The sequence below is a fragment of the Atta cephalotes genome, assembly GCF_000143395.1.
Source record: "Atta cephalotes unplaced genomic scaffold scaffold00019, whole genome shotgun sequence".
NCBI lineage: Eukaryota > Metazoa > Arthropoda > Insecta > Hymenoptera > Formicidae > Atta > Atta cephalotes.
In genome coordinates this window covers 1,910,387-1,924,447 of record NW_012130083.1, presented here as the reverse complement: position 1 = coordinate 1,924,447, position 14,061 = coordinate 1,910,387, and the positions used below count along the sequence as shown (strand labels likewise).

At 29.4% G+C, this 14,061-nt stretch overlaps 1 protein-coding gene across 1 annotated transcript in view; it reads right to left on the bottom strand.

Moving 5' to 3' along the window:
- Nucleotides 1-10,375: 10,375 nt before the first annotated feature.
- LOC105619020 (sorbitol dehydrogenase-like) overlaps nt 10,376-14,061 on the bottom strand; it is a 6,053-nt gene continuing 2,367 nt past the window's right edge. The window contains exons 4-8 of the mRNA XM_012200547.1: nt 13,273-13,436; nt 12,741-12,925; nt 11,137-11,315; nt 10,907-11,028; nt 10,376-10,529 (exon numbers count right to left, since the gene is read on the bottom strand). Coding sequence (XP_012055937.1) covers nt 10,376-10,529; nt 10,907-11,028; nt 11,137-11,315; nt 12,741-12,925; nt 13,273-13,436 — 804 coding nt within the window. The remainder of the gene's footprint in view (nt 10,530-10,906; nt 11,029-11,136; nt 11,316-12,740; nt 12,926-13,272; nt 13,437-14,061) is intronic.

The following is a 14,061-nucleotide window of genomic DNA, read 5'->3' as shown; positions in this document are numbered from 1 at the left end:
ACACACACACACACACACACACACGCGCGCGCGCGACGCGCGCGACGCGACGACGACACGGACCGACCGAACCGACCGACGTACCACGTATATATATATATATATATATATATATATATATATATATATATATATGTAGAAGTTGAAGATATTAGGGCACAAGCACACGATAGACAAAGTGTTATGATAACAATTAAAATTGTGTCGTACCCATGTACGCGATTACATACATTACCAAGGATTCTTTAGATTAAGTATGCAGCAAATTGTATTATACTGCAGTAAATCACAAAACCGTAAAATCATCGGAAAACAAATTAAATAATAAAATAATTAAAAAGAATCATCTCTTCAGCAAGAAAATCAAGATTAATTGCCATAAGCTTAGAATACACTAAAGTAACTAATTAAAATTTTGAAAAACTATACTGCATAGGAAAATTTAATCTAAAATTTAATCAGCTTGATAGAAATTATTTCCTTGGATATTAAATTAAGCCATAACCTTTCATACAGAATGACGCAAAGTTATCTCTGCTAGTACAATTTAACTTTCTTGCGGTCTTTAACAGACAAAATTAACGATGCTTCTATCTTGATAGAGAGATGAGATAATGGGATAGTGGCGAATATACACATCCTTTGATGTGTATAAATAAATACATGTTCGTTAATACGTAAATGATCGTAAGTCTTGTATAATCAATCCTTTCATCTCTACGTTAACATTATTATAGCCTGCTAACGTTCATTTAGGCTAAACTTCATTAGTGAACATTGATTTAATTGAAACGTACATTTCAGAAACAAAAATTTTAATTCAGACATATATATTATTATTATTATAATAGACATATATATTATTCATATTCACATTATTTTATATTTAATCAACACTAATTAATTCGTTATAATATAATATACCTGTTAGCAATATTTTATTAAAAACTGTAAAAATTAAAAAATTGTGATTATTAATTATTTTAATTAACTACGTACACAATATTATCACAAATAGTATTATCAATTAAAATACGATTAATTCTTAATAAATGCCAATTGAACATATGATATTATTAAATATTTTATATAATATAGTATATATAATATTTTATTGTAATTTACTCGAAATCATTCTCTACCTTTGATTGTTCGAAACGATGAGCAATGAATAAATGTACAGGTAATAGGGGTGGCTTCGGCTGGCGCAAGTGATTTCGCTCACGAGAGTGACGGGGATGAATTTCGCGGCGCAAAGTGCAAGAAGAGAATCGCGCATAAGGTCACGCCGCGGGGTTACACCAAGCAGACTCCTATTGGCAGGCCAATGCCAAGCAAGGTTCGCGATTGGTTGAAGGTCGTGGGTCGCCTCACCTATCCCCAATCCAACGTGACCTCCCACGCGAACTCGCGAGATAGTAACTGCCACCCTTCTCCAGATTTGGCGTTGGGGGTTGCGCTGGCTCGCGCATTCCAGCGTATCGAGCCAACTGTGCAGAAATTCGGCCGAGTATTTTGTTCGATGCGTCTGATAGCAAAGAGATTATCTCCTATGTTCAAAAAGGAAATAAACATCGTGCTTTCTCTATGCAGAATTTAATCCTTCGGGAAAAAACTCTTTCTATGTCTAAACACTATTTAACAATATTTAAAAAATATATAATCTTGAATGTAAGCTTATATTCTACATAAACTCTGAACAGACTCGACAGAGATAAACTTGAATTCTCTAACTTCCAACTTCCAATTATCACTTCCTAACTCCTAAACTACTATTATGTCTTAACTCTCAATTAAAATTTATACTACGTGGAGAATCAGTGAAATTAAAAGATAACGAGGATAACTGTTTGCTATATTTTCTTGTTTCTGACTTATCCCTTTAATAATCCACTCGAGGATCGAATGATATATGCTTGCCTCGCGATACAGTTGCTATCCGAGACAGAAAAAGTAGGAAAGAAGGATGAACTAAAACGAGCATAAAGTCATAATGCCATTCATCAGACGGAGGACAACCGGCAAACCGCGGCAATTAACTTCCACCGAGGGCTTTTTTATCATGCCGCAGTATTATTAGACAAGCGGTCAACCCTCAGCGAACACGAGGGTGAAAATGTCGTGCCGCGCAGATGCGTTAATCCAAATTTAGTGCGATATAAATACAGCAGATTAGAGCGATTGCTCTATTTTTTTATTGTCTCCATGATCCATGACAGGATATTATGAGGCGAAAAAATTACGACCGAAACGAGGCGTGGAGATAATCGCATTACATTCATATCATCATAAACGATCATAATCAAAAGATATGTTTGGATTTTATTGAATCAAGTTTCTCAACTTGGAATTTACTATTTGCATACCGAAAGATTAATTTGATTACGAAAGTTTGCGTTTGACTAATTCTACAGAGTTAATCAAAGTATTCCTCATCGAGATGATGAAATTTATATATTATATAAAAACTGTCATATCATAAAAGTTGATATAATAATTTAAAAAGAATAAACAAAAATCTCTACATATAAAATATATACATGATGTATTTAAAAAATTTCTGAAAAATAATGTAAAAAATTCTTGAAAAATAACTTTTATCGCATTTTTATATTAATGTATATTAAATTAATTAATATTGTATAATTACCACGATAGATCGCAATGTCAAATTTTTCATTAGCATATATAACAATTGGCATTCTTCGTGGCTATACGATATTCGAACCGTATAATTAAATCTGAAGCGTGGAGGCTAATTACAATGGCCCTTCGCAAATACGTCGCTCATTACGATTTAGTAATTGTTCCGGCGCGTAATAACGCTGGTATCTGTACAGTATTATTGTTCGGTGGGGTGTTATTGCCTGAAACGCGTATAACATAATTACTCTAACGCAATTAGGAGTGCCGCACATTGGTCTGCTTCTTGTCTCTGAAAATGGACTGCTCTCTCGACATAGAGATTGGATTAACGAATATTATGGGCTAGGCGTCAAACTCTGAAAATCGATACTACTATCAACCGCGATTATTAAATTCTGTACAATCATAATTATGGATTTTTAAAAAGCAGATTGAAACACAGACTTGTTAAAAATAAAATTTTGCATTTATAAAACTTATAATGATACCTATGATATACAAATAAATAATAAATAAAAAGATATATTTGTGAAATACATATTTATTTTCATAAATACATTTGTTATTTATTTCTGTAAATATTACAAATGTATATTATTTTGTGTGCATGTATCTCCCCCTGGAAAATTAAAATAGGAAAATTAAAAAATTTAAACATAATTATTATTAGTCGTCTAAAGATTGATCTAAACGGGCTCAGTTTCTTGAAATCTGAAAATTACAAGACCATTGATTGATTTTTTTTTACTTATCATTAAAATTAATTAATTGTTCACACAGCATTCACTATATTGCAGAGAAATAAGGAATGAGATCAAAAATAATTTATTTCAGATTCAGCGTCTATCAAATTCAAAATAAGAATGAAAATATAGAAAATATATATTACAATTTAAATTCCGAGATCAACATCATAATAAAACATATATTCTTTCCGATAATAAGTTCTGTATAATAAAGAATTCTTTTTATAAAAAAATTTGATTTGAGCTAATTCTCTCTGATACTCTTCCTTCTTATTCGAATCAATTTTTAATATGATATTTCTTTTTTGTGATTTTATGACTAAGATGTTTGACCTCGCAATTTGAAACGCACAAATTATAAACAACTGCAATTGAAAAGCGTGAAATAAAAAGACTTGTTATTGCAGCAAATATATTTCAGAGAATATTGCATGCATCCTACAGAGGTATATGGCGTGCGTTAAGTCCTACAAAGATACATTTACGAGTAAAGTATTAGGTAACGATTATGCGAGTATTCCTTTCAGTTTTAAGGTTTCTGGCTAGGATCTCGGGCGACTCATAACTGTCAGACCGCAAGATTGATATGAGAATATCAGTTTCCGCTATTGCTAAAATGCAGCCCTAAAATATCATAAGGCGTACGTGCACGTGTACGAAAACCGCAAAGTCAAAATAAATTGCATGTATTAACTTCTTTCATATGGAGCATCGATTGGCTTTACATATGATATTCTGCAAGACGAGTATTGTCTGTCCAAGCGATAGAGATCAAATAAGGAAAATGACAATTGTTGGAATATCAAAACGCTAATTACTTTAATAAATAATTACAATTTAGACTTTATAAAAATATTTCATCTAGAAAATTAAAAATTCTAAATAAAAATGATGCATTTATATAATTAATCCTCGTCAGAAAACATCTCTTTTGAAATATCATATAATTCTGAAAAGATTTCAAGATTATATAATAATAAGTGAATTTAAATATACAGCTAGCATATATAAATTCGCAAAGCTAAATTACTAGACAGAAAATCATATAATGTAAATTTATAACATTTTTATCAAATTTTTGTAATGCTGCCAAATCTTCAACTGAACAAAAAAAAATAGATACATGATAGTTCAATAAAATATATGAATGTGGATATTGTGACTGTTTTAGAAATTCCTTACTTAACGGATAATGAAGAACGAAACCATTCGCAAGTCAATCCAATTGGACAGACTCAAAAGCGAACAGCGACAGACAAATACAAGCGATCGGTTATCGAAGCGATTAAATGAATATATCGTGTCTGTCTCTCTATCGACCATGCAAATATGCGCAGGTAAACTCGGAAGCCACGCTTTCCAACAAGGAAACACCAACCACGTCAACGTGGCCCGTGTGGTGAGCGTTCGTATGCACAACTGGCACCGTCCTACTCTCGTGGGAAATGCTGTCGATTATATTTGCGCCATAGCGAGTGCTATGGACGCACAAGATACACCGGAGTTCCCGGACGAACGGTAGGTCCATCGTCCTCCTGCCGAACCTGCTGTTTGCGCCGGCACTCTAATTAATTATCCGCTGTCTCCGATAATGTAACACGAAGCGCGAGGTGCGCTCCGGCACTACGAATATCCGAGATTACGTTTCGACTAGCGCGAGTGGAAAATTTTGCACTCATAACGAATAAGTAACCTCTGTAACGAGGGAAATTTTTCGCGATTCTGTATTTCCAAATAAAAATTTCCATTTTAAAAATAATTTCGGAGCTAAATACATTAATAATTTGCAGTTAAAGTACAAGAAATTTATCTGAGAGGAACTGATTAATAAACAATATTAATATATAAATTGTTCACCACTCGTAAAATTGTCAATTTTTGAATATAAATAGATTCAATGTTTCAAGTAAAAAATTTAAGATATCATTAGAAAAATACTTAATATTAAAAAATAGGATTTTATAAATAATGTAAAAAATCAATTAAGATACAATGCATATATAGATGCGTGAAAACATATTTTTCTATAGTAAATTTATTAGATTCGCCAATAATTAATCATAGAAATAAAAAATTTGCGAGATATGTAACAATTTTTATCTCGAAAAAATAATCTTTCGATATAATTTCATTAATTATAAATTTATTGAACATTTATTGAACTTACTATTAAAACCGTTCACATTTGGATTCACTTATCTGTACAATAACAAAGAATATGTATTTTAATTTAAACAAAGCAAGTATCCGTTTTAAAGCAAGATTTATTATTATCAAAAATCGATAGAAATCAAAATCAAAAGAGAAATAAAATCTTCGATAATTTCTCATTATTTTTACTTTCCAAAGGCAAACGAAATGTACGAATGGAACATATGAAAGTTATATATTTGCGCTCACCCACCGGATGGACAAATATTCGTCGAGTACCATACCACTCGATAACACGGGGAGCTAATAAAAGAAGTCGCGCTGTTCCATTATCAAAGCTAAGAGCTCGTAGCTAACCGCTTGTGTGTAAATGGACGTGAGACTTTGCAAAGTCCTTCTTCTTACGATAGAGACAAATCAACAAATTAAAAGTTGTTTATTAATGTGTTAATGATTATTTACTAACAACTTCATTATTTCTATATATAATATTCCTAATTTTAAATAATATATTTTTCATGTAAAATCAAAATTTTTATTTAACAAAATACTTATTTTTATTTGACAAAACAATTTATAAGTATAGCTAATTATATTCTTTAACTGATTATTCACAGTTACATCTATCATATTTAATCCTCAAATCAATTTATAATTAAGCAAAGTAACTTTAGTGCTTTAAGCTGACTAAAATGACTAAAAACTAATGATACATACTCGGTAGTTTACTCAAGTATAACTGAAGAACTTCGGAATGAATGAGGTGGAATAAATGTAGATCTGAAGTATGCACTTGATAATGTAGAAGGCTAATAGAAGAAGTCACGCAGTGCTATTGTTAGTGGACAATACTGCAGATGGTTAAAACGATTTCATCGCCCTATGCTCGCTATTCAGCCAGTACGCAAAACCACTTAACGTTTCTTTGTATGCCGACTGATATCAGTATGAAGTATAGTTGATGGCAAATCAAAGTGTTTTATCGCAAGAATATCGACCAGTATTTCGTTATATGCTGATAATATTTAATTATATATTGAAAACGTACTCCATATCACAGAGTAAATGTACGAATCCTTTATTTTAAATGATAAAATATTCCATAAATCCATTGCCAGCAAAATAAAGAATTTAAATAATGCAATAAAACTTCTAAGTATTTTATAAAATGTATGATGGCTTTTAATAAAAGCAAAAAAAGTTTTACTCTAAAATGCCAGAAATGTTTTTTTTAAATATAAAGCTTTTTTGAACATAAAGATCCTAATAGCAATGTTTTTAAATATATAAGCTATCTTTCTTAATTTTTATACTATTTCTTGATTTATATTGCAAAAACGGTTTAAAGAAATAATATATAGTGCTAAGCAACATGCATAAAGGTTATAAATCATGCAAAAGTATTTAACTTTAATATCAAAAGAAATTTTTTATATCTTTAGTAATTCTATATTTTATAAGAATTTTAGCATTAATGAAAAATAAATGCTTTTAATAAAAAGTATTTAAAGTCAATTTTTTTAATCAAAATTAAATTCATTTATTTTATTTTTCAAAGTTATTAATATTAATGAAAAAGCACAAAATATATTTACTTTTGATAAAAATAAGAACTAAACTTAAAATTAAGAACTTTTAATGTTTACCTTCATTATAAATTTGAGATCCTTTTCAAAATGACAAAAAGAATTCGCAGTGAAGATTCTATTTGAGTTGCTTCATGTACTCCAATATCTGTAACAATACAAATCATAAGAAATTATAATATGACATATACATGATATATACGTTAGGAAATATATTTCTAAAATAAAATGTAAAAACTCACATAAATTGTATATCTCCTATTACAATGTGTAATTATAATAATGCTTCATTATATAACTTTTAACACCATTGTCCCAGACTTACTTTTAAATATTAATGAAAGATTCTCTTTTCATCATTCTGCAACAGAAATAAACAGAAATTTGTTGAAAACAAATCCTTTATATAATAAAGTAATATAAAATAATAGAATATTAATTTACATGGATTATATATATGGTACATGATTTTTATCCATCATTTCCTTTCGATTGTTATTGACAATTAACACTAAAATTATATAACAAAGCTTTCTTTTAGGCTCTTAAAATTTTTAATATATAAAATTTGTATATTAAAAAATTTCTATCTTTATATATTGAATATCAGATTTTTCAATTTTTTTTGAATTCCTTGAATTCATAATTTGTAATAAAATCAAAGATATTATCATTATGTTTCCGAAGATTTCAATCTGCAACAATTTTCGAAATTCATATTCATCAATCAAAAAAATTTTTTTCATTTATAACAATCAAAGGATTCTAATACAATTTAATAAGGCATAACTTTCTTATTTTATATAATTATATAACTACATATTATATAACTACATATTCCATTTATCTATACATAAAGTATAGATGCAGTTATTTTTTTGCAAAGTTTTTTATTATTTAACAATCTAAATGTGTAGTAAAAATACATAATGATATATTGTATTATCTTAACTAATCTTTATCTCCGATATGAATTTCTCACATATAAAATACGTTATAACCTTTTATAACCTTTTATTATTTAAAAAAACCTTCGTCAAATTCGCAGTCAAAGATGTTTAACACAAATTTCATCTGCAAATTGTATACAAAGTACAAATAATTTCACGATTCAACGACTAATTAATAAAAAACATGAATAATTGACACTATAGACAACTTGCGAATTCGGTAGTTAAAGTTTTGTGTAACAATTATGCTGAATTACGCGAAATTTGTACATTCAATTACATGTCAAACGTACCAAACGATGTTAAAAATGCCGCAATGAACGTTCCTACGACGTCACGCCATTTGCAAACGGTCGAGTCATGTGACCATGATCTGCCTATACGAAAGCATCAAGACGATTCCGTAGATTTTGAACGCAGCAGTCGATGAGATCGTTGATAAGATGCTGAGGAGACCTTCTGCGTCGAATATAACGATTAATCATGACTATATAGGTATGATCACGATTATACCAGGCAATGATCACGTCTTCGTGGTATCTTACGTAAAATGGCGGGTGCTTGTTCGCAAGCGCGCAAACGATCATCTGATGGTTCGGAATATTTGAGATATTCGCGTCCATCAGTCGATTGCGGACAACGCTTGCATCATGATAAACGTCTGACATGGCACGGAAGACGTTTGTAATCATTTCTGATGCGCGAGATTCGCTCTTGAACAGTAATGAACGTGAAAAACACGGAGCAACGTAAACACAACTCCTTCATTCGTCGCGACGCGGCCATGACTAACTGCGAGTGGCGCGAATCCATCGAGCTGCAACGTCTGTGATTGGTGGACATCCGAACGACGAACCAATTACGTCATGACAATTAAATCTAGTCACTTTCGTTTCGCGCCTTTTTGAGTTACATGGAAGATGAAATTTCATTCAATTTTCGAAAGCAAAAAGGAGGCAAGGGAAATAAAAGTAGAATATGCAATGAATACAGCGAAAATTATTTAATATAGAAATTAAATTCAAGATGTTTCTTAATGATTGTTGAAATATCAAAATGCTAGTTCACTTAATGATTGTTGAAATATTCAAATTGCTAGTTCACGAAATATGATCGACGCAATGGTTGTCTTTCAATGTGAAAGGAAATATTCTTATAAAACAACAGACATCTAATTTTTAAGTGTATTATATAATAAAATTGGAATATTCTATTAGAATAATAATAATTGTATTTAATAATAATTGTAAAGAATAATTATTTAATATAATCATACAAAATAGGTATTTTAATATTATCCTATTATAATCCTATTATTATTTATATTAGAATGAATAATAAGATATTAGAATATATTTTTTGTTAAAAATGATAATATAAGAGAAACAAAAAATTATATCGAGATACCCTTTTAGGGCAAAAAGATTCGGAAATAAAATTTCGTTTACATAAAATATATTATTATTCTGAAAAAATATATTAGCTAACGTTATTATTAATGAAAATTCAGCAATCGTTTCGAATATATCGCCATTCTTTTGAGCCAAGATGACCCTACACGATAATACTGATTAGAGTAATATTGAATCAGTAATACTGACAGTATGCATCAATATTTTCAATATTCTTATCTTACGATCAATATTATTGACAATATATTTCACGTTAATTTTACATACAATATCTATTGCACTGTGATATGGATCCTAATAAAATGATACTGATACTCGAAAATCAAAATCCAAATCACTTATTCTACGTCAATCCATCAATATTAATTACACACAATCAGTGTGTAATTAATATTGATGGATTGACGTAACACATTATCAGATTTGTTAATATTAACAGTATTATTGACTGTGTAGGATCACCTTTATATGCGTCAATAACAACATATATATTTTATGCGATCTCTATACAAGCATTAGGAATGTTTCTTATCATTAATTGATTGCCAAGATATAAACGATACATTAATGTGTAAGATAATGGAATTTACACGATACTACATTATAAAAGATTCGACATTAAAACATTACTAATCTGCGATATATTATACATATATATTTTATATATTTATATATATAGTTTTATATATATATATATGTTAATATTTAAATATTTCTCCATGTTTTTATCTTAATTAAATCAAATATCAAAAAAATTAAGAAGATATAACTTATATAACTAAATTCAGTTCAAAATTACGCATCAGTTTAAAATTACACATAATATAAAACCTTTCGCATAACATTTCTCGCAGAGAATTACAATTGTATTTACTATAATTCCTTTATTTACAGTGAATCATAACTTTGATAGCTCCACCTGCTCCAGTTCTGCAGGTCTCAAACGCTTGCTTGGTCTCTTCTAGCTTGTAATTATGAGTGACCAATGACTTCACGTCTATCTTGCCAGACGAGATAAGCTCCAATGCATCGCCATAGCTGTAATGTGAAAGAAAAAAAAGATCATACAGAATAATCTTCTATGAAGTGAACATTAAGATAATTATCTATGTGAAGATTATAAATAAATTAAAAACTACAGAACTCCTTGGAGTTCTTGCTATTCTGTACATGTCTATCACAATTTTTTTGCCAAAATACAAAATATTTGCACAATGATAATTATAAATATAACAATATCGACAATTATAGGTAAACGTATACAGAATGAAAGCCCTGATTTTTTTAGAATCATGATGGCTATTTCTCTCAATAATTAAATTGATAAATTATCCTCACATTTAATTTAGCACGAAGTATTAGTATTAATATATACTTTTCCTGTTTAACATATAATTTGACTAATCGAAACTTACTCATTTACGTATCGAAAAACACCCCTGATGTCAACTTCTCTTATTAAAGCGTTTATTAGTGGAATTTGTACCTCTGGAGCACCCATTCCCACTAACACAATGACTCCACCAGATTTGGTTGCCTAATGTACAATACAAATACGATTTATAATCTAATTACTTCAGATTATCAATTAATCTAATTAATATAAATAGTTTAATTTAAAATAAGGATACATTTTGTAGCTTACAAGAATCGCTAAACGAATCGAGGATTGTGCACCGGAGGCATCTATCGTTCTGTTAGGTTCACCCTCGAAAATTGCATGAATATCAGCCACTGTATCCTTCTCCGATCTATCCTTTTGCACCAGATACGTGACATCGGCGCCAAGTTTCTTCGCTATGTTCAGTCTACTTTGCAAGATATCTATAAACATAAATCGCACCTACTTACATCTCATTTACAAGTTGTATAGGCTTGCATTTAGAATTCTTCAAAAGAGAACTTGTGCTACTTGCAAAACGTGCTTTGTGCTATCTACAAAAGAATGGAAATATATATTAAGAAGAAAAATGTGGCATCCTTGAAAAAAGAGCATTCTACGTATCAATGCGTAGTTCAAATTTGCAATAGAAAAATGACTACTTGATGACACGTGATACTTTGTAACTGTGTGACCTCGACGATATACTTTCTTGTTCTATAGGTAGTATCTATCGTGCTAAATGCCTCAGCGAAGCCTTATCTCGCGATCGGCATTGCAACATCATTATTACACCATATCTCCAATGTGGATGTTTTTCTCTCATTCGCATACGTAAATGCATTATATAACTTGATCAACTATTTATATCGCTTCACAAACAAATTTACGATAAGTTATTCATCAAAAATTTTGTTATCTACATGACATATGACGCTACAAATGCAATCTCTACAAAATTTTCCATTAAGTGACAACATGTACACATTTTGTATAGGAAGTTTCCTTTATTTCTCAACAAAAAAAATATTAAAAATATTATTTTGATACATAATATAAATCACCAAAAAATTTTTAAGAAACTGAATTTTGAAATCACAATTAACATAAAACGCTAAAAAGCTAATAATGAAGTTTTCTTTTACTGAGTCAAAATAAAAGTTTGTCGTGCTATTTCATTTGTATCATGGTAATAAAAAAATTTGGCAATTATATTAAATATTATACTAAATACAGTTTTGTGACATTTTAAGATTACTTAAATGATCATAAATATAAAAATCGATTATGAATACCAGTCTACGAATCTATTTTTTAAATTGCGATATGATGATTTTTAACGAAATTATGAGCAATCAAAGACAAATGCTCCTTTTATATAATTCGCAATAACTTAGTAATAAAAAATCTTAGGAACGTTTTTCAAAAAACGATTACGTAGAGAAAACTTTTAACGTTAGAAAGTCGAAAATTTTCAAAATTTGTTTACATAATAAATTCACAAAGTGAGAAGAAAATTTCCCATTTTGTTTAGCTCGTAATTTTCTAATGTAAAAATTATCAAACTTTTAGAAATTAAAAAGACATAATGAGCTTTTAAAAGATATTTTAAGCTTTAAAATCCTTTTTTAAATTTAAATTTCGTTCATGCTTAACAATATTACAAATTGCTTGAAATTCGTTAGCGCTATGAACTTTATTCCAACCTTACTATATTTCTCTATGAGATATTATTATCTCACACTTTTTATATATAGCTCTTTATAATGACTATTTGAATAAAGTGTTGACTGATAAGATAAAAAAAATCGTTAAAACATAGATTAAAGTATTTGTTTCTTTTGCAAGTTTTATCCTTTAACACATACCCGTGATAACTATTTTCTTCGCACCCATAGCTTTGGCTACCAGCAAGGTGACCAAACCGATCGGACCAGCTCCCAGAATTAGTACTTTGGAACTAATTCCGACTTCGCCCCGTTTACAAGCGTGTACTCCCACCGATAATGGCTCTAAAAGCGCTCCTTCTTCTAAGCTTATATGATCGGGCAATCTATTACAAAAAATCATAAATACAGAAATTAATTTTCAGTTCTGCGACGACACATTTTATCAATTTGTTTCATTTTGTATTTAAAAAGAGCTTCCTACCCAATAAACACCCAATAAACTAACAGTAATATAATATCAATGTTATAATTTCCTATTCAACAATGTAATTAACAATGTTACGTATAATATATACTGTTACTTTGTTGGTCAAGAAATTATAATATTAATGTGATGTTACTATTAGTGTTTATTACTGGGTTATCTATATTATTGTTTGCACTATCGCTTTTAATGTAATTATGTGTAAATATGTACAATCAACTATTATGTGCAATCAACTATGTTTACTTAAAACAGAAATCAGCTGCATGTTTGTAGAAACGTCTTAAGTTGCCATGCACAGGCGGAGTTGCACAAAAGACAACATCTTTGCACAGATTATAACGTCCCTCTTTACAATGTGTACACATTCTGCAAGGCACGCCAGGTTCAATAGCAACGCGATCACCGACCTATAAAAAATAAAAACAAGAAAATACTAGAAATATATATTTTATAAAAGAATAACCATTCTTCAATATTAATATTAGTTCAAAAGAAACGATAACATCATGGGTACATTAAAATTTTTTAGAGGGAAGGAAAGTTTTATCAATTCTATTATTACATAAACAGCAATTTTTTGTGTTAATGAATTGTTTTTTTGAATATTAATAGAGATTAAAATTGCATTTTTTGATATTTTAAGGCTTCTTCTGATTCCTGATTTTGAATAGGAAAAATATTAGGTAAATCATAATTTTTTCTCCTAAAGAAAATGTAAGTAAAATACAGTTATTACAAACAAATTGTAAATGGAGTCATTAATCTCGATCAATCTCGATACTGTTCTGTTTTTCGGTTCAAAAATTTTGTGAAATTTTTTTTTCTGTATCGAACATCTTAGCAAAGCTCTATCTAACGAAATTATCCCAGAAATTATTTACATAGTCATAACGAAAGCAAAAAATATTTTGTCACAATAAAAAATTTACTCAGAATCGAGAGAAAAACTATATTTTTTGTAAATAATAAAAATGAAAAAATTAATAAAAAATTTCAGAGAGAGATTGAATCCTCAAATCCCTCCTAGATAGA